General features: G+C 41.2%; 2 protein-coding genes across 3 annotated transcripts; both read left to right on the forward strand.

Moving 5' to 3' along the window:
- The first annotated feature begins 457 nt into the window (after window positions 1-457).
- On the forward strand, window positions 458-11,747 carry golm2 (golgi membrane protein 2). Of its 2 annotated transcripts, XM_069697659.1 has the most exons (10): window positions 458-1,542; window positions 5,131-5,185; window positions 5,379-5,481; window positions 5,810-5,900; window positions 6,181-6,307; window positions 6,563-6,646; window positions 7,160-7,438; window positions 7,802-7,939; window positions 9,430-9,597; window positions 10,701-11,747. In XM_069697659.1, the coding sequence occupies exons 1-10, from the start codon at window positions 1,216-1,218 to the stop codon at window positions 10,775-10,777; spliced, it is 1,449 nt and encodes a 482-aa protein (XP_069553760.1). In that variant the 5' UTR covers window positions 458-1,215; the 3' UTR covers window positions 10,778-11,747. The 2 variants fall into 2 exon arrangements, with proteins under 2 accessions (XP_069553760.1, XP_069553761.1); XM_069697660.1 differs by lacking the exon at window positions 9,430-9,597.
- A 220-nt stretch (window positions 11,748-11,967) lies between these two features.
- On the forward strand, window positions 11,968-24,613 carry ctdspl2b (CTD (carboxy-terminal domain, RNA polymerase II, polypeptide A) small phosphatase like 2b). Its single transcript, XM_069697661.1, has 13 exons — window positions 11,968-12,268; window positions 16,569-16,759; window positions 18,100-18,238; window positions 18,325-18,474; window positions 18,824-19,072; window positions 19,217-19,313; window positions 19,420-19,531; window positions 19,625-19,711; window positions 19,954-20,016; window positions 20,102-20,181; window positions 20,414-20,540; window positions 21,218-21,313; window positions 21,444-24,613. The coding sequence occupies exons 2-13, from the start codon at window positions 16,592-16,594 to the stop codon at window positions 21,507-21,509; spliced, it is 1,434 nt and encodes a 477-aa protein (XP_069553762.1). The 5' UTR covers window positions 11,968-12,268; window positions 16,569-16,591; the 3' UTR covers window positions 21,510-24,613.
- The last annotated feature ends 889 nt before the right edge of the window (window positions 24,614-25,502 follow it).

The following is a 25,502-nucleotide window of genomic DNA, read 5'->3' on the forward strand; positions in this document are numbered from 1 at the left end:
TACAGTAAATGGAACTTGATGTTAATCATCTTTGAAAAAAAAAAAAAAAAAGTAAACTGGTATGTTCGTAATCTTAAATGCCATTTATGGCATGAAGACAGGTTGTGGTTTGGGACTAGATTACAACCACAAATAGTTGCTTCCAATGCTGCTATTCCTTTTAAAATGACATTTTCTTTTTTACTACACAAAAACAAAACACATTTAATTTTCACTGAACATAAATAGGCTAAATACTGAAACCCTTATTGTAAATGTAAAGATTTCTTCGTGTCAGCCACGTGCTCCCGGCCCTCAGGTCGTAAGTATACATGAGTACAGGACCTTAAATCTCCACCAGACAAACGTGCTCGTATGGGTCAATAAAAGCTGGAGAAACTAATGCCACGCTGCTACACGCGAGAGTCGGACTTTATTTTGGTAGCAAAAACCGGAAGTGGCGCGCAGTGTTATCCGCTAGCTTCAGCCAGCGCAGATGTGATGTTTGGTGGCAGCGTATCGTGGACAATATGGCACAAAGCCTGTGTCCGTAGCGTTTACTGGGACCCGCTTAGTTGCATTACGAGGACTACATCCGTCCTCTGCAAGAAGAGACGACACTTTTCTCTGACGAAAGCTGCACGATGTTCTCGTTTCTCCGGCTGCTAACTAGCGTGGTGGTTCGCCGGACGTTAATAGGAGCTAACGACTGACGTCGGTTCACGATCCCGCATCGCCGGTGGTCCCGGTTTGACGGTGATTTGTGTGATAAGAGGAGCGTCGGTGCGCGCGGTGCCGCATAAATTACCGGAGAGCCGCTCGCGGCTAGCGGAGGGCTAACGTTACAGCGCTAGCTGTGTGGTTTATTAGCCCTCGTCAGTGCCACGGCGCCGTGTCGCTGTCCACGTCTCTCGTCTCGTCTCGTCTCTGCTGTGTTTAACGTTGCCAGCTGAGCTAGGCCACGTCCCCGCGGGCGTATTTCACCCACTAACATTGGACGAATTGCAGAGAAGATGTCCGGTGTGCGGAAGGAGGAAGGAGAGTGAAGATCGGTAGAAATGTGACAAGCCTTTGATCATTCATGACTGTCCCGTGTAGCCTTTCCGAAACGGTTGCCGCATACACACACGGCATGTCACGTAGACGGATGTGTTTCACACCGGGAGAATAAGTCTCGTTGAGATCAAGTAGGTTGCGGTAACAACCTGAAGTGACGTTTAGACTTTTGTTTTTGAAATGGTTGGGTTTGGTGCAAACCGACGAGGAGGCCGCCTCCCGTCCTTTATCCTCATCTTCTTGATGGTGATCATCGCCATACTGTCTTTCAACTACTGGACGGTGTCCAACAAGCACGGCCGCTTGCTGGACGAGCTGGCGGAGGTGCAGACGCAGGTGAAGCGCACGGACGCGGCGCGCAGCCGGTTGGAGAAGCGGAACTCGGAGCTGATGGTGCAGGTGGAGACGCACAGGAAGCAGATCGACCAGAAGGATGGAGACCACAGCGTCCTGGAGGGCAAGCTGCAGGCCCGAGAGGCGCTCATTAAAAAGTGCACCGATGAAAAGGTATGCTTTGCTTTTTACTTTGTGAAACCAACCTGGGTGAGGGGGTTAGTGGCGTGTCCGTGGTGCAATGCTCACTGACACCGAGAAGTGGTCAGAGGGTAAATGTCATGTGGGCCCTGGAACAAACCCTCTGAATAAACCAATAAACCATTCTCAGGTGCTGACAGTACACATCCTCATATCTTTAAGTAGTTTTATTAGACTTATTGTCACTGTATTAATTCTGTGACACTGTTTGTGATGAGAGTAAATAGTGACTCTGCCAAAATGGCAAAGGTTTGCTGGTCTTCAAACAAGCCAGGTGTGTTTAGACAAGTAACTAATGCAAATAGTAAAATATAATGTTACAGTAACCTAATCCATAGCACCAAATATAGTCTCATCACAGTAGCTCCATTGTATTGCTGTAACCTCCCTACTCTACACCAGTTGAAGCATTATATTTTTCTACTTTAGAGGGAAGGTAAGAAGAGGATCAACGGTTTGTCCCGATTAGTCTTGTATTAAGCGGCAGATAACTTGTCCTTGAAAGGGAATTCATTTAATCCACAGTTTCACCCACCTCCGATGATTTCACCCGAGTTTTACCAGCTCGTAGCTTCCTCAATATGCCTTTCAGAAGAGAAAGCTGGAACAATGTTATCTCACAGTACCCATAAGCCTTTTCAAATGAAATTAGGTGTGGGTGACATTTTTGTAATTATTAATCAATGTTGGATTTGCAGCATACGTTGGGACACTGGTGATGTATCTGCTGCTACTGGTCAAGCCTCGTTTCAAAACTATAATAAAGGGAGTCTTATCTAAATTTCACACACAACGGATCTTTGTTCAATTTAAAATATAGTTGTTTTGGTTTCCACTGTTAGCCTTCAGTTCAGCTTCACCTTTCCCCACATCGCTCCCAACTTCCACTTAACACGGTCAATTTCAGCCATAATTTAATTCACAAAGAAAAGCAAATTGAACTCTGCTTACTTATATTGAGTTGTTCTTTTAGTGATTTATTTTATCAGTACATTTTGGGGAATTTATGTATTCACACTGCGAGTGGCACATCGACATGCTTCACAGGGCTGTTCCCACCTCTTGTACCGTGCAGTGGCCCGGGCCAGTATTTCACTGCCTTTTATGTCCCAGCTGAGCAGCGTCTGAACTTTGGTGTGTATCCAGCGGCCCTGGGAAACCTTTGGACAACAGATGAGGGTGAAGTTTTCCCTAATTTGCATCCGGCTTTTCTTATTTATATCTAGTAGAAAGACATACATTTTTTAAACCAATGTTTATCCAGTATGTGGTTTAGTGTCGTAGTCAAAGCACTGCTGGGCTGACTGACCGGCACTGAATGAATGCAGTATCCATCCATTAACTGGCACACGATTAGACATGAGGAGTTGTGAGATGTCATTTTAACTAAATGTAGAAAATGACTTTACTCCAGACAGGTTTGATCCTCAATAGGCAAAGTTATTAATAACGAATGGCTTGTATACTTTAGATCCACACCAGTATATTTTGAAGGAGTATCAGGTTGGGGGAGGGTCATGAGTAACATGTCTTGCTGTGCTCAGCATTTGCTGATAAGATGTCCTCCGCAACGCATAAAACATCCTCGCAGTTTTTCAAGTGGAGTAACTGGTAATTACTTAGTGACCTTTAAGATAACGCTGCTTAGAAAGGACCATTCATAGACACGTACACAGCATCAGAAAACAAGCAAATAAATAAATAAATAAATGAAATAAAAATGAACACTTGTTTGAAAGAAAAACCTTTTAATGGATAATTCAACAAGAGGCAACCTCATTTTTCAAATGGTTTTTCATACAGATTACTTTGTGAAATCCCTCTCCTGTGGCCAGATCAAATATGGCTAAATCATGGCCCTGCAACATTTTGCCTTCTGTTAAGATTCTTGTGAAGCACACACTGTTTCATCCTCTACAAAATAAACCAGTTTATGTTTTTATGACACATTTATGAATAATCTTTCACAGGAAAATACCTCTTGGCAGCAAAATTGTTAACACTGCCAAACAATTTAAGCAATTCAAGTGTGTATAAGGAAAGAAATTTGACAATGGTTTAGATTTTGTTGTTGTTGTTAAGGAGCGTATTGGTAGTGAAGTGTGGAATAAAGAAGAGTCTGACTGCCTTGGTTTCTTGATAGTACATAACTTTCAGGATCCGGCTTTGTTTCCGTACGCAGGTGTTGAATAGAAGTTGTTCCACTCCTCTCTTTTGTCAACAGCCCAACCCTGATTCAACAGAGTAGTGTGAGACATACAGTACAGAGAGAGGCCTGCAATGCAGAGAAAACTGACAGTTGGGTCTTAAATGGCCTCCACACACTCCACAGTATATATAGTCTTGTACACATAAAGTGCAATCATGCCAGCATACAGTCCTTCATGCGGTCTGGTCATGTCTCTCCGAAGAACCAATTTCAGCAGGCGCCACAGGGAAGCCATTAGCCGCTGGTGAGGGTGAAACAGGATGGAGCTTTACTCTCAACAGTAGTTGACACAGATGCTATATTTCCTGTCCACTCTCACCGCACTGCCTGCTGTCTCAGTCCATTACATCTCAGTCATGGACTCCAATGGTGACGCGTTTTTTTGGGGGGGAAGTGTATCCATAGAAATCTATGCGGCATAATCCACTTTATCTCTGCCCATTGATGTGCTCAGTATGGTCCAGATGCAATTTTACCTAAAGGAAGCAAAAGGTTTTCCCCCTTCTCAAATCTCTGCCTCAAATTGTGTCTGTTTTCTCTATCTTGAGATTCATTTATGTAACCTGATGAGGCTGGGAGCTTTTATGGACTCATCAATGCTTTTCTTTGCTTTAAAACATGTCGCCATCTCAAAAAAGTTACTCAAGATAACCATAGCTGCTGTTTTTTGTGTGTGATGAAATTACATCTTTAAGTTGGAGTGTTTGGTACTTAAAAGATTGTGCTGTCACTTTAAAGTCTAAAGTTTCCCTCCTTAACTTTCCTGCTCCCTCCCTGCCTTCAAAAGTTTAAGCATACAACTGAAAGTTTGCGTAAAACACAAAATATAGGGCAGCCAACAGTTTGAGTGAGTCAAGTCTCACATCAGTGCGGTTTATCACCGAGCTCTCGCATTGGATTTCACTACAGTGAACAGGGGATTCTATTTTCCTGGCTACTGGGTAAAAGTAAAATGACCAAGAAAAGCCTGCCTTAAAAGAGCATAAACCAGCTATGAATGAACTGTCGACCTCTGTTCTGGTGCTTTCTACATGTTACAAAGGTATTTCTACTGTTCAGTGAAATACTGGATTTTTCCAGGCACTGGATTGACGTCTAATACCTCGAAGTACCAGTCCAAAGTAAAATGGTGTAGAGTTGCACCTGTTTGTGCTGTGAAAGACAGGGAAAAACAAGACTAACTGGTTCCCCCTCCTTTCCTTGTGTTAATGACAGGTCTGGTAATCAGTGCATCTGTTGCCAATGTTAATTAACTTTAGTTGAACTGGTTTTAGGTGTACAAGAGTCAAAAATCTATGAAGCTGACCGTCAGCGGATATGAATCCTAAATGTGTTTTCTCCTCTCATCACAGATGAAGCTGCAGGGTGATGTCACAGCGCAGATGACAGAGACACAGAGGCTGAAAGGTAAGACTTCAGCCTCGCCTGGCCAACAGAGGGCGCTCTGAGCCACACTGGCAAAACCCCTCATTAGAGGATATTTAATCATAAAAAAATCGCTTCAGAAAACCTTGCAGTTCATTTAACTGACAATAATTAAAGGTCTCTTAAATATTGTGTGTATGTGTGTGTCGGTGCTTGTTGGTGTTTCTGCAAACAGAGCAGCTGACGGAGCTGAAGCAAGAGTTCATGAAGCAGGAAGAGCAGCTAAGAGAAGTGAAGAAAAATGGCACTACCTTGGAAAGAAAGCTGGAGTATGAGAGGTACTTTAACTCTTTCTATCTTAATGACTGCCTGTGCAAGTATGCCCACTGTGACATGAAGTCTAAACACCTTCTAAAATGAAATTTTTTGCTTCTCAAAGTAGCCATTCTTATAGTTAGTGGTTTTTCAATTGAATATGATAATTAGATGATATTAAGTCATGTTTTCATAGTTCCCTGTTTTTATGGTGATTTTTGGTGGTGATATTTTACATTGGCTTTTTAAGGCTTTTATACTTTTTTGTCTATTTGCACAAAGCAGTTTCATAGTGTGCTGAAAGACTCCCAGATTCTGCAGGTAATAAAAAGTTAAATACGTGTTAACTAGTTTACAGTGTGGACGTCAGATTGCACAACTGAAAGAGGAGTATGAAGAAACAAAAAAGACCCTGGAGGAAGAGGCTTCAAAGCTCAGACAGGTTAGTATTAATACATCTCAACAAACGGTACAGCAGCTATTCTAGTGACTCTTTAGTAAATGATGAAAGGCTGTGCATGATAGCCTCTAGCCCTCTTGCACACATTGCATTTATTCATTAGTTCTGGATTTTTAACACAGATGTACTCAGTAGCAGCCAAACTAGATTACTTTTAGTGTGCCTGTATTTCTGTTAGAGCTTTCATATTCATTAAACAAAGTGTCTTCTGCTTTATTTCCCATATGCTCCTTTCTCTCATTCACCTTTGATAATTCCTCAGAGTGTAATGGATGGCCACAAGGGTGGAGTGGCAGGTAAACATGCAGAGGGAGCACCTGGCGTGGACATGGTTGGAGAGCGCCACACGGTGGCCACTCACCAGCATGACAGGCAGTCTGTTCTGAAAGGTACAGTGGATGTGTCAACCCAAGCATGCACTGTCCAGACTGTTCTACGTTTTATTGCCATGCACATTTTCTAAATGTGGAATTTCATTGCTCAAAGAAAATTTACATGCACCAATTGCTCGTATAGATCTTTCATATATTCAGAAATTCATTTAAATGGGATTTATTGCACAGTTGGTTTAAGTTATGTAACTGTGTGTGAGGGATCCGTTTTAATGTTTTAATTTGAGTCTCCTTCCTTGTGCTCTGTTACAGATGAGATGGGGAAGCCTGGCAGTGATGCTGGCATGCCCGGGATTGAAGACAGCGAAGTGGGAAAAATCGATGAACTACAATTTGGTAAGCATCAAACTGAAATTTTTCAAGAGCAGTTTCTAAGTTTGGCAAAAAAAAAAGGGAATTGAAGACAAAAGATTCTGTAGCTGTATCTTCAATCATAATGACATTTGGACTTATTTGTCAGGCAGTAAAGCAATAATAAAAGCTATTGTAATGCCAGCATATAGACAGATTTAGGTTTTATATATGGTCTCATATGTATGAGAGAATTAAATTCAGTCTGTACAAAGACATCAGTTTACCAGTTAAATATTTTGAAACTGAAACAAAAAGCTGGAGAAAATAACTGACCAGTGTGACTTTCATACACTTACTGCTGTGAATAGCGCTGTCGCTGGATCAGGAAATGCCACTCACTTATGTCACTGAACATGAAGTCTAAAAAAAAAAACAGCTTTTCTGTAGCCGTTGTTCAAAATACCCCGAGTTTCTGTACTTGTGGCAAGTAAACCATTAAAACCTGTCAAGTCCATTTTTCTTTCTGACCTTTCTCCCTTTGCCACTCACCTATAGCCTTGAAGAAACCAGCCATCACTCAGAAGCACGATGAGACCCCTGATATGGTTGTGGGAGCTGGTGCTGGACCGGGACTCGGGGCAGCTGATGGTCCCGGGGGACAGGACCTGTCGCTAGACCAGCCCAGACTCCAGCAGGACAGGGTCGAGGGCCGAGCAGCAGTGATTGCACCCCCAGGAATCCTCAAACAGGCAGACAAACCGATAGTGTTTGAAGAAGACAACAAGGCAGGTATCAAGGCGGACGAGCTCGGAGAACAGAAAAGACAACTTCGAGGTACAGTGTGCACCACACCCAGTTAACTGGTATTAATTATATTTGTCTTTTTATGCCTTTAGACGTGGTAATTAGGTGTCAGGCTTCGCTGAAACACAGCCTTGACGATTTGATGCTTTCAATTATGTTTCATTCACTTTTCAGTGAAGCAGAGAACTGTTATGTTGGTACATGATTTGTTGGCAGTTTCTCTGCTTTCCTCTCAGTCATGTCTGACATCTTTTAAAACTTCAGGCATTATTTTAAAGAACAGTAGGTTTACAACACTGATTTAAGAACACCAGGTCATAATCAATGTTTAAAGCCAATCATCTGCTCTTGATTGTTAATTAGTTATGTTGAAATTGTCTTTCTTCTTGTCAGCTCCTGATAATGTCAAGGGTGACAGCGAACATTTGAAGAGGATTCCTCTGCCGCCCAACCCTGCCCAGGTGCCCAACCCCATCCAGCCTCACCACGCCAAAGACCAAGGTCCAGCAGAGCCCATGCACCACCGCCAAAGTAAGTTCTTTTCACGCATTTTGAAAATGTGAATACCATAAATGGACATGGAAGAAGTAGTTGGAATGTGTATTTTGTGAAAAATGAAGTATAAAAAAAATTATTAAAAAAAAGTAAAATTACAGCAGTTCGTGTTTGTTCTGTCTTTGTGCTTCCAGCTCTGTGTTGTGTGTTAACACAGAGAGCATATTACTATTTGCTGTAGTGCCACCTGTGGGAATTTTGCCCACGGTTAACTGGATACTCCACCAATTCACCATAACACCTTTTCGTGACCGCTAAAATGTCTGAGTCTATGGATGTAGTCCTGTCTGAATGTGGGTAGGAGCACTGTCAGAGAGTAGAGACAGGGCTCGGTTGCAGAGGAGAGGAGACAAATGACACACACCTGGCTCCCAGATGAGCCTTTCCTGCTGCCTGGCTTCTGCTCTGCTCTGCTGCCTTTTCTCCCTCCTTCTCCTCCATATTTAAATGTTCTTTTCTCTCATCTTGCTCACATCCATCCCACCGTCTGCAGTTTAAAGAAGAAAAAAAAAATCAGTGCACCGATGTTTTCATTTTGTTTTTCCTCTCATCAGTAGACCTTTTTTTTTTTTTTTTTTTTTTTTTCTTTTCTTTACTTGCATCATATTATGGCAAATTAACACCCAACACCCACCAGATGTCTCATTTTTGCCAGTGCTGGGAGCTCACTAGACTCCATCATTGTAAAGCCCCCGCCTGGCTCGGTGCATCTCAGTCCCGCCCAGTCCTGTCACGATCAGCCGTGCCATTTCAAATCTGTGTGGGTCGAGATGGGAGCAAACACTGCATGCCTCAGACTCTTGTATGAAAGAGATTGCAGCAAAACAACACAATTTCAGTTGAAGTTTATTTACATATCATACATATTTCATGAGTGTTTTTTTCTCGTTTCTAATTTTATAAATGTTTGCTGGTTTTATAGCATATAAATATCATTTATAGTTAAAATAGCCTCGTATTATCTGAAGTTGCACTGGATGGAGGTGTTTGTGATATTGTCCCCCTACAAGTGGACACACTTTGTACAATGCAGCTAAAACGGCAAACTTCATTTCTTATCTGAGGCCTTTCAAATCAATTCTCACAGCACCAACAAAAACTAAACATGAGAGTGGATTCACTGCAGGGTTTTTCCTATATAACTGATTAGACTGTACAGATGATTCAACCACTAACTCAATTAGCACTCAGAGCTTTCCAGACTTTCAACAGTCCCTCATTACAAGGCAACCTGGCTCTCTGCGTTCAAGTCCATGATTGACTTCTCTTTCCCCTTCAGAAGCTCTTGTCTTCAAAATAAAACCTGCTACCATCTATTCACCTCATCCTCCCTCTCTTTTGTCATCCTCTTCATGCAATCACTTACTCCTTCATGCATTCATTATGCGGTATTTCACCTCTCTGTCTCCCGACAACTGCCTTCGCTTCCCTCCCTTCCTGATGAGGCCCTTCTCTGCCTCCTGCAGGCCGGTTCTTTGATGAGAACGAGTCCCCAGTAGATCCGCAACACGGCTCTAAGCTAGCGGACTACAATGGGGATGATGGGAACGTGGGTGAGTATGAGGCCGACAAGCAGGCCGAGCTGGCCTACAATGAGGAAGAGGATGGTGATGGTGGGGAGGAAGACGTTCAAGGTGAGCCAGGCCGGGGGACTGGACTGCCTGTCCAGATGTGTATCCACCATTCCTCCCTTGATCCCTCCCTCCACCCCTGTCCTGCTGCTGCCCCACTGCATTTGTCCCGAGTAGCTCACAGTACCCTGAGTTTGGTCCTTGAAAGCATCATAAACACAGAATTATGACAAAAATACCTTCAGGGTCAAATCAGGACTGCCATGTATGCAGTTCAGGATGAGTAGCTCTTATTGTTAGACATGTCTTATTAGGCACACGAGACAAATGAGACCCGGGAACTTACGGTTCTGTGAGAGTAATTCAGTTGCCATCTAGTATTGTCTGTGCGTCTTTTTAGCTAAACCACCTGTCTGTGCTCACCAAACATCTGACCCACATCTAGACCAGTAGATATATATATATATATAGCTCACTGTGTTCCTGAATGTGTCCGTGTTCTCCTTGAAGTATGGAAATGCATGCCTATGTTTTGCTCTGTGTTGTTTTTGTTTCCTGACAAATGTTTTACTGCTTCTTAAATTTCAATTTCAATATTTGATACCTGTGCTCCACTACTGCTTTAAAAAAAAAATTCTGTTGGTTTTAATCAATCAAAGAAATACATTATTTCAATCATGACATCACAGTTATCAATGTGTGGCTGTGTTTGTCATTTTTATCTTTTTTATCTGTCATATACGGGCATGTGTAATATTTTTTCTGATTTCAGTAAAAAGTTTAGGATGTCTTTGTTGTTGCAATGACCAACAAGCAAACTAATATTCTAGATAGACATATTTTTCGTCCTGAAATTAGATGCATCTTCTCGATAAACATCCTTTAAAGCTTAAAGTCAACATTTGAACATACAGTAATGGTTTCATTATTTTCAATGATAAAATATGTTCAGAGCCTACTGTATATGATTATTATTTTTTTATGCATGTACACTGTAACAGATTGGAATCAAGCTGTTGTATAAATCGTTCATACACTACAATAACTATCGGCAGAAATATCAGTTTTCTTTCTGTGGAAACAGTATGGTTGCAGCATGACATCAAGTTCTTTTATAAGTGTTGTAATCTCTAATGTTTGTGTTGCTTTCTTTTTATTTTTTTCAGACGACGATGATCGGGACATTCAGGGCGACCGGGCAGTGGATTATGGGAAAAGACATCAGGCCAATGACATTCTTTGAATGGAAACTCGTACAGCTGAAACTCATTAAAAACATTCAGACCTTCCTTTGCGATCGAGGTCTCTCTCGACAAAGTAGTTTGAACATCAATACGTTTAAGAATTTATCAGGTGCATCCTCAATGTCATGGACTATTTTGAAAAAGAGACATTGCAACTAATGAAATAATTCTGCATAATGTAACATAATACAAAGAGAAAAAAATCATGGCATTTTCCTGAGCTGCTGTTGATTTGCTAAAGGTTGTAAGTTATGACAGTAGAGATCATGTACTGTACATTGACTGTTGAGTTTTGTCATTTGATAACTGCCTTGTAATGGAGTGATCTAAAAGAGCCCCGTTGACTCACACCTGAACTTCGAGGTCGACCTGTGTTTTGATTTTGCTACTTTTCTTTTTTTCTTTTGCTGTCGCTTGGTATAAACAAACTCTTCACCCGAGATGTTTATCGAAGAAACTAATTAGGCATTCTGCCCCTCTAACACAGTTTCGGGACTCTTACACAGAAGACTTGTCTTTGTTTACAGGAGTGGGAATACATTACAAACGCCAAGGACTTTGTTTATAGCGTATCAAATTGGACTCTCTTCTTTTGTGACAGACACTAAGCAGTGCTCCTCAATCAGTTTTTTAAATGATGCCATTGCATGCATTTTTTTTATTAATCAAATTCAGCAAAATACTGATGCTTAAGCAATACTTAGAGCAATGTTAGTATCCTCAGTGTGTGAAGATTAACCGAGCACATCTGGATCTGACATACTATACACACATGCTTCCATTAATGAGGTCTCCTGTACATAATGTAGTTGAACTGTTACCATTTGTACTGAGGAAACCCAAGTCCTCACCTTTAGGGAAATCTGTGAACATGAAATGAGCTCTGTCAGTTTAACCAGGAAAATGGATTTCTCATGAAAAGGCACATTGAATGTAATTTAATTTTATTAAAGGTGATGCTTCATGTCATTTGTCAGTCGTTACAGTATCAATGATAGTTTGTGGTCAGGGAGTACAGCTTTTAATGTAAAACAACAACAACCGTGTCGAGCTCCTGCATATAATCGTGATGCCCAGTTGTTTTTCATTCACGGTAAAAAAAAAAAAAACAAAAACATCTGTTGAGTATATACAAGAAGAATCGTTGATTATTTACCATTTGCCTGGAAGAGAGGAGCCGTAAACACGAGCAGTCCTCTTGTCTTTTATAAACACGGCGGAGTCCTCGCTGCAGCCCGGCTGGTGTTTTGGAGAGGTAAGGGGGTGTGTCTGTGTCCCATACGGGTATTTGCCGCGGAGAGACCGAGCAGAGGCGGGAAATGGCGCCTGGTAACACAACGGTGTGTCATTTCGAAGACGGCCCTTGAGTAAGATATACAGGAGAGGGGGGAAAAAAAGTCGGGGACAAATCACGAAAACAAGCGGCGCCTCTGTTGTGATGGTGAATCGGCCTCGAGTCGCTGTCTTCGGATACCGCGGACCACTGTAAAGTAAGTCATGTTAATCAGCCCTGCTCGTGCATTTTGTCCTCCTTGACTCGCGTTTATATAATGTCGGCCGACGACAAGGATCAATATTTTCTTTCTCTGCACATCTGTTTGCCCGAAGATGGGTTTTTGTTTTTGTTTTTCTTCTTCTTCTTCTTCTTCCCGTGAAGGCTAGCTGCGGTTAACGCTAAGCGAGCTTGCGCTAAGCTAAAGCGAGGCCTCAGCACGGACCTGGCTAATTCCCGGTCCGGCCCGGTGCCTTATTTAAACGTAATCTCTCTCCTACTCTTTGTCCCGACCAAACACAACAATAAACACGTGTGAGGATATTAACCACACGAGGAGTTTTGCGTTCACACCTTTTTGTTGAAAGCGTGGTTACAGGTCTGCTAGCATCGAGGCTAAACAAAAAAAAAAAAACCGTCGTCCGAAATCTTGACATTCCTCAACTGAACTTTACATTAAATCTACAAACTCGTCTTTTTTTTAAAAAAACAACCGTGATATCAATAAATAAATAAAAAACAGGGGGCTTATCTACACGTGTCTGAATAACTCCATCGCTAATGAAAGATTTAAAAAAAAAAACACGCCCGGAGTAGCATTTTGATCAGGTTTTCTGTCTGTAGGTGTTTTGATTAACGATGTCTTGACGAGTTTCTCCATTTAAAACACAAAACTAACAAAACTAACGTTGTTCTTAATGCGGAGAAGCTGCTTCACCACCGAGCTTCACCGCCAGTCATCAAAAAAAAAAACAACCCCGAAAGCTGCTCATTTATTTCCCGGTTCGTGGTGCGGAGATCACGGAGGCTCGCTGACGGTGAGTTAGAGGTTAAATCAGCGGCGAGCCTCGTTTGAGTCACCGCGTACAATCCGGACGGGGTGGTGTGTGTTTTTTTTAATCAAAGAAACTGCACCGGAAGCCCCGAAGTCGCCGTCGCACACTTTTAATTCACGACCTTCTGGTGCTTCGTTTTTTTGTTGTTGTTGTTTTTTTTTTTTTAGTTTTGTTTAAAGTCCGGGTTAGCTTCTCGGTTAGCCGCTAAGCTACTCGTGACTGTTTCAGTAAACCGTTTTTCAAACGTCGGCTCGCGCACGGCTGAAGCAGCTGGACCGGATGTGCCCAAAAAAAAAACTACTCCATTTATTTATTGTGAATTACGAGCTTACGCTTTATCGACTCTCCTAAGCAACTTGGCTAATCTTAGGCTCGTGGAAAGGAGAGGAGGAGGGGGGAGTGGACGGCTTGTCTGTTTTTAGGGGCCTCGGCTTGTTTCCTCCTCGCTTCCGCGGCTAGCGTCTGCTAGCAATGCTCATACGGTCCCCGCTGCACGCATGTTCTTATTTCCCGCTCACTCGGTCGTACCGAGCTGTGATCCTCGGTTAGTGGCCGATGGCTGAGAAAGGTGGAGGTTTTTGTTTTTTTTGCAGCCAAAGTGTTGTTGTCATGCGAGCTTTCGTAAAGGACGGAGGGCGGGGGGGGTTTGATCGCACACTAAATAGAAGAGGCTTTTCATTTCACTTTTCTTTTTTCTTTTTTAATGTTAAATGTGTTGGACAGACTAACGTGAAATGCAGCAGAGCATTACGAAAGAAAAAAAAAAGTTGCATAAAGAGTAAGTAAATGGTATCTATGCAGCGCTATCCCTAGAAAACACCTTTACAGCATGTTGATAGAATAAAGTAGAAATCACACTGGTTGGGAAGTCACGTGAAAGAGAGAGTGAGAAAGACAGCTTGCAGCATCTGTCAGTTTTTAACTCGTAAAACTTTGTAGTGATGAGAGCGGAGAAGTGTTAGAAATTATTAAGATATTTATAAAAACACACATTTTGCGTTAGCAGAGATTAGCAATGGCCTCAAGAAGATCTTGAGAAATACTTGAGAGCAACCTGTGGGATATTAGTATCAACAAAACTTAATGTGCTGCTTGAAATATCCTCTTGGCTGAAAAGGCACCTGTCATTTCATCAAAAAGAAATGTTTGATACGCCAAAGTATTTTTAACTGTTAACCTTTTTGAAAAGTGTTTCCCCCTATTTTGCACGGTGGTGCAGTGGTTAGCACTGTCGCCTCACAGCAAAAAGGTTCTGGGTTCAAATCCGGTCCTGGGCCTTTCTGTGCGGAGTTTGCATGTTCTCCCTGTGCTTGCGTGGGTTCTCTCCGGGTTCTCCGGCTTCCTCCCATCATCCAAAAACATGCACTTCAGGTCAGGTTACCTGGCGCCGCGGTCGTGGCAGCCTGCTGCAGCATCTCCCCCCTGAGAGCCCCCCTGCTGTAGTGAAGAAATTTCCCCTCGGGGATTAATAAAGTGTATAAAATCAAAAAAAAAAAATTGCTGTCACAGATATGACCATCATTGTGGTGCTGCTATCATCCTGTATTGCATAATCTAAAGGAAACATGAAGACAACACCAGACAAAGTCGTTTTTTAACATGGTTATTGAACCAGTTCAGGATTGTAAAAGGCAGTCAAGCCTGTTAGTCTTTTAGGATAAGAAGCAAGTGATCTAGCTCAACTTCCTTTAAGCAAACATAATGAGCGTTATACATTTATTAGGAACCGCGTTGGTACTGTGATGTCTATATAAACTTTAAATTGTTTGGGTTGTATGTTGAGGTAAATATAATTTCCAAAATATCAAAGGTACTGAAATATCATCTCCTACAGTGAAGTGCTGAAGACAACAAAAGACTTCATTACAACATACAAAGTTAATTGGTGGGTATTTAACAACATTTAGAAAGGCGTTTAGTTGATTAAAGATAATGGGTGGATGATTCAATCATTGGCAATGTTTTGTGTTGAATAGCCTCCTCCCAGGTCTGAATACCATCACCTAGAAGGGGAAATATTATTTTCGCTATTTGTTTACAGCCTTTGTATGTTCAAAGAAATAAAATATAATTCGCAAATTTAGCCCAAAAACTGTAATATAAAGGTTCTATCGAAGATCAGTATCTTCTTAGCTTTTAGCACCCTCTCCGTTGGTATTTGCGCAACAGAAGAAAAAGTGTCCTTTACTGTGCGAGTTGTCTTAACGTGATGTTTTTCATACAACAAAACAAAGGCATTTCCAGATCGATCAAAGCGCAATGGTACACTGTCCTAATTAGCTTTTCAACTCTTAACTGTTTATATTTTCTGAAATGGTATCCCAGAATATTTACTATTGTGAAGCTAGATTAACATTTTCAGCTCAAGTTGTGTGATAAAATCTCTCGCCGTGGATGTTCTACTGTATTTAACATGTTTCAGTAGCACCCACAAAACAAAAACTCATAGATTTTAGATTCTGTAATAAATTCTGGGGTGTTTCCTCCCCAAACTACATTTTCACTGATGGAACTTCAATGTCTACATCTGCTTGGTTATTTGATACTCCAAGCAGTCACATCTTTCAGGCTTGTCCTACTTTTCCTACTTGCCTGTAACTTTAATGCTACCATGTACTCTGATGCTGCTGGTGTTGTTTTCTGTGCTTGGGATTGGCCAACAGCACGTACACTTCTGGCGTGTTCATGGATACACCCCTGGGTAAATGTAAAGCAGATGTAGAGAAGAACATTTACAGTATGTGAGACGTACACAATGGGAGGAGAAGGCGGTGGTTGTGTGTCGAGGGCTCCTGACAGCTTGTGGATATGTCCGGACACATTTCTGGTTTCATAAGCTCAAGGGCCCGGCATGCTTGACAGACAGCTCATGTTCACACTGAATTGTTTTTAGTTTTTCCCGTGCATGCATTTTCAAAGATAAAGCTCTGCAATTAAATCACCCAACTTTAGTAAACATGAGTTTACTTCCATCAGATATGTTTTCATTCAGATAAGCTATTTTCATATATTTAAGTCTTTGTCAGTGCCTATTTCACTTTCTGCATTTTGTTGTCTCAACTCAGAGTTCGATCGTACAAGCACATAGCCACTGTTAGGGAGTGTTTTAATATGTGTATACTAAGAGCCTGGGTAGGGCTCTTCTCTTTCTTCCTTCCTTTTTTTTTTTTTACTGTACCAATGAAAGTAAAGCCAGCTGTGGCTGCTGTGATCCATTGATGTAAGTGAAATGGGATCTTGAATGCATCCAGATGTTGGTGGACAATGCACCACTATTACCCCTCTACATGTACATACACCCCAAAGACTTGTCTATTTGAAACATTAAAACAATGGAAAGTGTTGTGAAAACTTGTGTCCACTTTAACAGCCGAGTGTCTATTTACTTGTTTTTCCTTGACTGTAAAGATACTAACTTCCTGTATCTGCCATCTTTCCCTATGTCTGTTTTTTCTAAAACAGCCTTACATGTGACTGCTAAAACAATGAGGCTGAGAATGCGTAAGGCGTCTCAGCAACCGAACCCCACTCTGGCAAGCCGCCCATCCCGAACCAAGCGGAGGCATTCAGAAGTAGAAGAGGACACTCCTACCAGTGGAGGGAGGGGATTGTTCTCAACCATCAAGAAGTTCATCAGAGGAAATGCTGTTAAGGTAACTACCTCCAATGATCACATACTTCTTCATTGAGTTCAGTGCAGATAAAACTGTGGTGCCTCTTCTTGGATATGATACTTTAGCTGGAGAAGATGTTGTCCTCCTCTTCCTCCCCCTCGGTGTGTTTGGTGTAACTGTTAAACAGAAGCCTTTTGGCACTTCCCAATTTTAAAGCTGTATTTAACAATGTGCTCTCCAGGTCTTAAATACAGTGTTTCTTGGTGCAGAGTGTCATGTTTCCCAAGAAATGACTGGTGGAATGCAGCAGCTTGTCTGGGAACTCGGCTCTGGTCTAATTTTAGCTTTTGGCTCTCAGAGTTGGTGTGCAGGGACAGGAGGTGGTAACAAGTGGAAAAGTCAACTGGGTGAATAGAAGTTTTTCCGATGGAAAGACATTGAGCCTTTAAAAAAGAAAAGAAAAAAATATTTTATTTTTTTAAATTTAGCTGTATGGTATGAGATGTTGTGTCAGAAAATGGTGAAAATGTCAACCAGGTGTTTCCCAAAGCCCAAAGTGCAGCTTCAAATGTCCCGTTTTGTTCCGACCAAAAGTCCTTGATCAAAAGATCTTCAATTCATTATCATGGAAGACTAAAGCAACCAGAAAATATTAACAATTAAAAAGCTGGATTTCAGGAAGTTTTATTGTTATCATTTCATTGAAAATAACAAAATTTGATTAACCTATTCTATTATTAATAATTAAAATAGTTGGTAATTAATTTTCTGTCCATCAACTTATCAATTAATCAAATGCATATTTTACATTACTGCCTTTTTGACTATTGACATCTTATGTACTCTATATACTGTACGATAACAGTAGTCTTGCAGGTTCACTGTACATCACAGTTTTCAAGATGGGAACAAACATGTTGTTGCAATCAGTGTGAAACTGCCTGACATTAACCTAGAGGCTCCACAGTTTGTGCAATGTGTCTTGTGAATTGTAAGGCCAGTAGCGTATTTTAAAGGTCTCATATTTTACACTTTGCTGCAGTTTTTATTTGCAGCCCTGACATCCATAAGGCAATATTTTTGTTGTAATAAGTCCCAAAAAACTATCTCAAAATAGTTGTGCATACTCTTAAGCTTCTCTCTGCAGTTCGGCCAAGAGCAGGCTGTTGTGTCTGTGTCTTTAATGTGCATCGATATCAATGATACTCTCTCTTCTGATTTGGTGACTTTTTTCTGAATGACACAGGACCAGGTCAACCACAGGTTTTCTTTGGTCTTTGGCACTTTCTTAGCTCTGCCACAAAATGACCATAACTCATTCAAATCTATTTGACTGTTTTTAGTCATTACAAGTGTACACTCTTGTCTTGTCTTGTCAGGTGCAGCAGGAAAGCCCAGCCAAGAAGACACGCCTCCACTGCGATGTGGACAACAACCTGATCACCTCCACAACCCCAAACACCAACACCCCCAGGAGGACTATAAGCAGAGTTGGCAGGAGAGGGTCCATCAATGGACGTGAGTGGCACTGGAATGGAAAACAAACGTTAAATATTTTATTTGTGTCTGTTAACTTTCCTAAATCTGTTGATTCTCCTCTGCAGAGGCAACCAACCATGACAGGAGTAAGGAGAAGCCCAACGGTAGTCTGGAGGAGACGACTGCCGTTGAGGTTCCAGCCACTCCTCCCAGAACGACTCTTCTCGGGACTATCTTCTCCCCCGTTTTCAACTTCTTCTCACCAGCTAAAAATGGTAAGCAGACTCTTGAGGTAGCCTGTTTGCTTTATGACTAGAAGTGTAAGCAGAGGCCATGTTTTAGTGTGTGAATCACAATATAATCTGTATCAGTGAATGCCTGCAGCCATGTGTAGCCTTACTAGTTTGTTTCTTTTTCACCAAGCACCACCTCTAATGATTTCATTAAACTGAGCTTTACTTTTAACAAAAAAAATGTATCCCTCTATAACTACAATATTATTTCTCGTGCTTTGTTACTGCTTGTTTACATTCGTACTAATATTCAGGTGTCCCACCACCATAATAAATGATAGTGTTTGCAGTGCCTGTCTTTAAATGCCTCTTCGTTGTGTTTGTTATTAAGCCTCTGCTGGCTCAGACTCTCCAGACCAGGCAGTGAAAGCCGAGGAGATAGTCAAGCAGCTGGACTTGGAGCAAGCCGTGGAGACTCCCACCAGCACAGCTACATCCACACAGGAACTGTGTGCCACCACTAACTTCTACTCTAGTGTATCACAGCTGCCTCCTCTGCGACCTCCCCACATCCTCGAGGCATCTCCTGTAAAGGAGGAGGCAGAGCTTGATCCTGATGCTGACCTTCCCCCTCTCACAGGTAGTTACCACAGAGAAGAACACATGCTTCTGAAACATTTAGGTAATAAGGAAGTTAGTAACAAATGCTTACCTTGCTGTTTTAGCTCCCTTTTTCTCATCTTTTTTTTTTTTTTTTTTTTAAATGTTCTTGTTGTGGTCCAAGCTCCAGGCTCCAGTCCAGATATGGCATATGTGGACGCTCCTCCCACCGCTGTACCACCAGAGGCAACCTATGAGGAGGACTGGGAAGTCTTTGACCCGTGAGTAAAAGCACTGCAGTCATAAAATGCTTCGAATCAGTACATCCTCATTGGTTTGTTATTTGTAATGAAGACGCGTTAAAAATGATTATGCTTTGATTTGTAGGTATTTCTTCATCAAGCACGTCCCTCCACTGACAGAAGAGCAGCTCACCCGTAAGCCAGCCTTACCGCTGAAGACACGCAGCACGCCGGAGTTCTCACTGGTCCTAGACCTGGTCCGTTACACTTTAGAACTACATACTTCTTTTTGGATTATCGAAACTAAGTGGACATTTTTGAAAAGTATTTTCTCCGTGTGTCGATTATAGGATGAAACATTGGTCCACTGCAGTTTAAATGAGCTGGAGGATGCAGCTCTGACCTTCCCTGTCCTGTTTCAGGATGTCATTTACCAGGTAGGCACGCTGCCTGACAGGAATGCGTCCCTCTTATTTTTTTTTATGATGCCACTAGAGGGGGGCAGAGTCATTTTTCTGACAAGCCTCATACAGTTGGAGAACTGTTCAGTTAACTGATGTACTAAAATTAATAACTATTTTGATATGATGTATGTTATAGAAAAGATGTACACAGTGATGTCTTACAGTTGATTTTGTCATATGTTGATGAATGTTTGTTTACCTGTGGTGTGTTGTAGGTGTACGTGCGCCTGAGGCCATTCTTCAGAGAGTTTCTGGAGCGCATGTCTCAAATATACGAGGTAAATAAAACCCGGCTACTCCTGTCGGTTAAGCCTTATTCCATCAGATGTGAAAAGTTTGACCTTTATCTTCTCCCTTTCCCAGATCATCCTCTTCACAGCCTCTAAAAAGGTGTATGCAGACAAACTGCTCAACATATTGGATCCTAAAAAGCAGCTAGTGAGGTACAGTTTGTTTATGTTCACTATTGCACAACAAACATAAACACTGATGTAAGCCTGAATGAGAAGAGTTAGAGCTCAGAAAGCACCATGTAGAGTTCTGGTGTTGGCATGTGCTTCTGTTCAGGTGTCAGTGTTGTGGTTTTTCTGAATTATTGATTACGCTGACCTTGCCACTGATTGATTTTCTTTTCCTTCTTCTCCTCCTCCCTTTCATTCTCTACTGTAACTGTAGACACAGGTTGTTTCGAGAGCATTGTGTTTGTGTCCAGGGAAACTACATCAAGGACCTCAACATCTTGGGCAGAGATCTGTCAAAGACCATCATCATCGACAATTCACCACAAGCCTTTGCATATCAGGTGAAACACCTGCACAAAACACCACTGCAGTTTTATCTAAGTGTCCCAACTTGGAATAACTAGAATAATGAAGGTACTAGCTTCCCTCTGCTCTGTGACATCATGGTGCTACCCTCAGTTTGCACACAACAGGAATCCACCCTCGTAATAGCATGGAGCTTCTGTACATGTAAATGTGGTCTCATCAAACTGGAACAAACCTTAGCCTGGTTCCTGACTGCACAAATCCTGACCCGAGTTATTTTGCTCTACTCTTCCTACATTGTCAAAACCCTGAATGTCTTTTGCCCTCCAACATTGTCCTGTGCCCCTCTGATAAATTCCTGCAACTCAAACATACGATGTGGTGGATGAATCATTGTAACCTGTTGACCTGAATCAAGCTGACGCATCTTAATTTATTTCATAAATGTATCTACAAGATGACTAAACAATGGCCTCACTCATCAGAGAAGTGGTAGAGATCTGGTGTTTTCTCTGTGTTGTAGCTCCTCAGCTTCTTTTCCCTGAATCTTAAAGTGTAGAAAACCCTGATATTTGAATCCTTGTGTGGAGGGGTTTCTTTTTTTGGAGTTTCAGTTTCTTCCGTTACATTTGAGAGACACATTTCAGGTCCGTTAAAAATACAAAGATGTTTTTTTTATGTGGTCATAATTTACATTATTTTGTCTCGACAGTTGTCCAATGGGATTCCCATAGAGAGCTGGTTCATGGACAAGAATGACAATGAGCTGCTGAAGCTGGTGCCCTTCCTGGAGAAGTTGGTTGAGATGGTAAGCTGTCCCACTATCAAATAAACTCCTTTAATACCTATTACAACGCAACGTTCCTTTGAGTTAATGTAATCTAATTTGTGCCTTAATCTTCTCCTTCCATGGTCCTGCTGCCTGCTGAACTCGTCAGAATGAGGATGTGCGGCCGCATGTTCGGGAGAGGTTCCGGCTTCACGACCTGTTACCTCCGGACTGAAACCGCCCGCAGTCTCTCAGGACGGGACAACATGAAAAGACTGAAAACAACATGCGTGTAAAAAGCCTCTCTTTGGATTACAAACTACAACATTGCCATTACTTTAAAAAAAAAAAAAAATACTTTTTTCCTTTTTTTTTTTTCTTTTTTTTTTTTTTTAAAGTCCACTGTTGCTTTTTCCAAAAAAAAAAAAAATAATAATAATAATAATCTAAAGAAAAACAATTTTTAAAGATCTGGGTGAAATTTTCTAAAAGTCCAAATGCCCCAGGTGAAATTACACATGCTATGAACAAGCCCAGGTAGACTCCTCTTTTTGAGCGACTCTCCAGCTGTGGATCCAAATCTCAGCTCCACACTAAATTCTGAAGTCTCGGTGCTGGTTTAGTGGATATGACAGAGGAACTCCACCCCGATGGAGTTCCTGAACCCAAACCAACCCACCTGGTGCTCACGCTGTTGACACTGACGAATAAGGACACTGTGGCTACAGACCATTTTCAGCAGGAATGACTGGCCTGTAAATCAACCTGTGCATGTGTGTATGTTTACTCCTGGCCACACACACACACACACGCACACACACACACACACACACACACACACACACACACACACACTGATTTGGTGTTTGGGCAAACCTGCAATCTGTAGCCTTTAAAGTCATATGCATTCCTCCGTAGCTTTGTCAACTTTCTATTGTTGGTTGCAGTTTTTTTCTGGTAAAACTGGTGTTTCATTGTTTTTAAAAGAAGATAGTGTTTCAAAAATGTTTTACTTCTGTTTGTAAAATAATGATATTTTAAAAGGGGACATGTAACTTTTATTGTAAGCCTTTTTCCTATTAGGAGAACATGGGTGCATATTAATGGCAGTCCACTGCATAGTCGAATGACATGGAGTTAACCAAGGACTTTAAATATAGTTTGTTCTCGTTCTAACAAATAGTTTAAATCAATGTGTTGGCTTCACTGTGGACACAACATGGCTCCTTATCTAAATGTTAGGATTAAGAATCTTCCTACCTGTAAATCTGACATATTGTAATGGTTTGAGGGCATTCATTTTCAAAGTGACGTGTCGACATTAACCTTTCTTTAATAATAGTATTTGATTTGTCATTTGTCTGTAATCAGTATTGTCTTTTTCTCCTAATCAAGTATTCTGCTTAAATCAGAGCCGTTTCTTTTAGTTCTTATGTGTAATTTGATGGCTATATCAGTAGCATTATGACTAATGTAGCACATCTCTGCCAGTGTGTCATGAAGTCTACCCATGGTAGGTATTTATGGCCAGACCCTGTACCAGCCATATCTGGCACCAGCAACATATTGTTACTGTCAGCCTCACTGACTGCCCCCCTACCTGTCTGTTTCATACCTTTTTACTTAGTACTTTTAAGCATTTGTTCTTTTTTTTTGTTTTTGTTTAGCACAGTTCAAAGTATTGTGTTTAAGAATGGTAACTATATGAATGTGTTTTTGCCCAACTGCAGCCTGGACACTCAAGCCAAACTGACATTTTACTCCTCCGTTGTTTCAACTTAATTTATTTGATAGTGAGAAACACAGGAGGCAGACATGTAGGAGGCTGAACCTGGGAGGAAGAGACCGGAAACTCAAATGCCAGCCAGTCAGGTTGTTATCCGTGGACGCCCGCAAGAGTCGACTTGAATCTCTGTGACAATTTGGCATGCATTGTTGGAACTTTTTTCAGTTCTCGTTTGAATCCAAGTGCATTTTATGTTAAAGCAAATGTGAGTGTTTGGGTTGCCTGTACAGTGCCATACAATTCCTCTCCTTACAAGTTCCTCTCCACGGCATTTCCCCTGCTCTCGCCCGTGTAATGCTTCGATGGAAAAGAGACAATCAGACCTCAAAGCTCTGCAGATACCGAAACATGGAGACGCCCACCCTTCCCCTGTTTTTATTTTTCAGTTTTTCTGTGTGCAGTATGTGTTGTGTACTGTGACTCCCATGTGTAAATTGGCCAGGTGAATCGCTGGTACTCGCTCGGCACAGGTTCCGTTCAGAAGTGGTTTCCATCTGTTCAGTGCTCGCCTGTCTTTGCCTTTTCTTTGAGTTCGTGGCTCTCCAGAAATTAAAACGAGTTTTTCTTTAAGTGAAATTGTTAAAGGGCACAATGGTGTTTACTCGGACGTAATGTTTTGAGAACACATGTCCAGACTATGAATGTAAATTGTACATGGGGTGAAGGCTCAAGTGTCTTTCTAGATTCCGCGTTGTGTTTTGTCCTCATCAAGTAGAACAAAATAGATGAGGAGGGACGGCATCACCTGCCATTCGCATGTCGACGTGAGCAGAAACGATTTGCTTGGAATAGGAAACATGTCTTGAGGTCCTACCATGGTAGCCCCCTCCCTGTCCCCATGATCTCTCACCATCCTGACTGCCATCTTTCAGTATGCGAGCCTCACTTTGAGTGTGATGCAGCCCGGGTGTGCTCGTCTCCTCGATGGGCTGTGCGACTAAAATGATCAGTCGTGGCTTTTTTCTGAAGGATCGGTGGGAGGCATTTGATACTTTTCATCCTGCTCATTTTTGTGCATTACCAGATTATTGTACACTGAGTGTTGTACAATACATGCAGCTTCATGTTTTAAAAAAAAAAAAAAAAAAAAATCCTTAAAGGAAGGAAAATCTTTTGTATTTTTGATTTCAAAAGGCATGTCATATCTACTTTTTAAATGTATTAATGAAGATTTAACTTTACATCGGATGGAGTGTTTCTTTCCCTTTTTTTTTTTTTTTTTTTTTTTTTGTTCTTACAAATATCTGTATGTTTAGTTTAGCGCAATGTCACTGAACTGTTAAACTTAGCATGTAGAGAATACAGCTTGCTTTGTGGAAAAGTCCTGAATTAAATTTTAATCCTGGCACTTTTTCTGCAGAAAACGGTCGTGTTAATGATTTTTATTTTTTAATATCTGTTAAGCCATTTTACTTGCAAGAATTGCTATTTGTGCTGAAGATGTATTTAAAAATGTTTGAAGACATCTTTGTTATCTGTCAGGCTGTATGCTATTGTAAAGTGTATATACAGTTACATTTCATTTCTGAAACAAAGTTTTAAAGTTAAAAACATCTTGCATGCCCTTTGTTTTTATTCCTCTCCACAGTCTTAGATGATGATGTTTGACAGATAAAGAACGAATAGAGGAATTGTACAGTCACATCACACGTGCACTGGAATAGTAGAAATGGACTCACTATATTGATGTAGTAGTATTAACGGTACACCTACAAAATGTAAGGCCCATGTTTCATTTGTGTGTCTGATAGCCTAACTGTTTTTATCAGGGTTTGAGCAGCGTAATGTCATATTTAAGTATTTTAAAAATCGCCTAACGGCAATAGATAGTTATCTTAGTTTGTTTTTAACCTTTCTATAGAGGCTTGAGAGAGTAGCCTTTTTTTTTTTTTTACTCCTGTCACCAAACATCAACGAAATTGCCATTAATTAAAACTTTATAGGTGGTTTAGTTACTCTCAACATGGTTTAATTTAATTAAGTTTTATTTAACGTAAGTTATCTCCAGGGATTTAACATACTCGAGTCCATCGGAAACGTGCAACGTTCTTGATTTTATTTATGTAAATAATATACATTTATTTATTGACATTAACTTTCTAAAATGAGATTTTACAGTTAATGGATTGTATTTAGGAGTTCTGTGTAGTTTTAATGCTTTAAAGGAAGAAAACCTAAAAATGTGCTGACATCAAAGTCACCCCCGAGTGTTTAATTTAAAAGGGACTTCATTTTTCACGAAATGTGAAATTGTATGTTCTCCATTAATGTAGGAAAAGCAAATACATTCAGTCATTATTATTCTCTTAACTTACCCACGTTCGTGATCATCTTGTCGGTGGGAACTAATTAATGCCAGTCCCAGTCAATAAACAGCATCTTCAATGCCTCCCAGGAGTCGGGTTGTATTTGGGAGTTTAGAAGCTCTTTGCAGCAGATGTC

Source organism: Brachyistius frenatus, unplaced genomic scaffold (genome assembly GCF_029030835.1).
Source record: "Brachyistius frenatus isolate BFR_SWC_R1_liver_20210118 unplaced genomic scaffold, ASM2903083v1 Contig_24, whole genome shotgun sequence".
NCBI classification, from domain to species: Eukaryota; Metazoa; Chordata; class Actinopteri; family Embiotocidae; genus Brachyistius; species Brachyistius frenatus.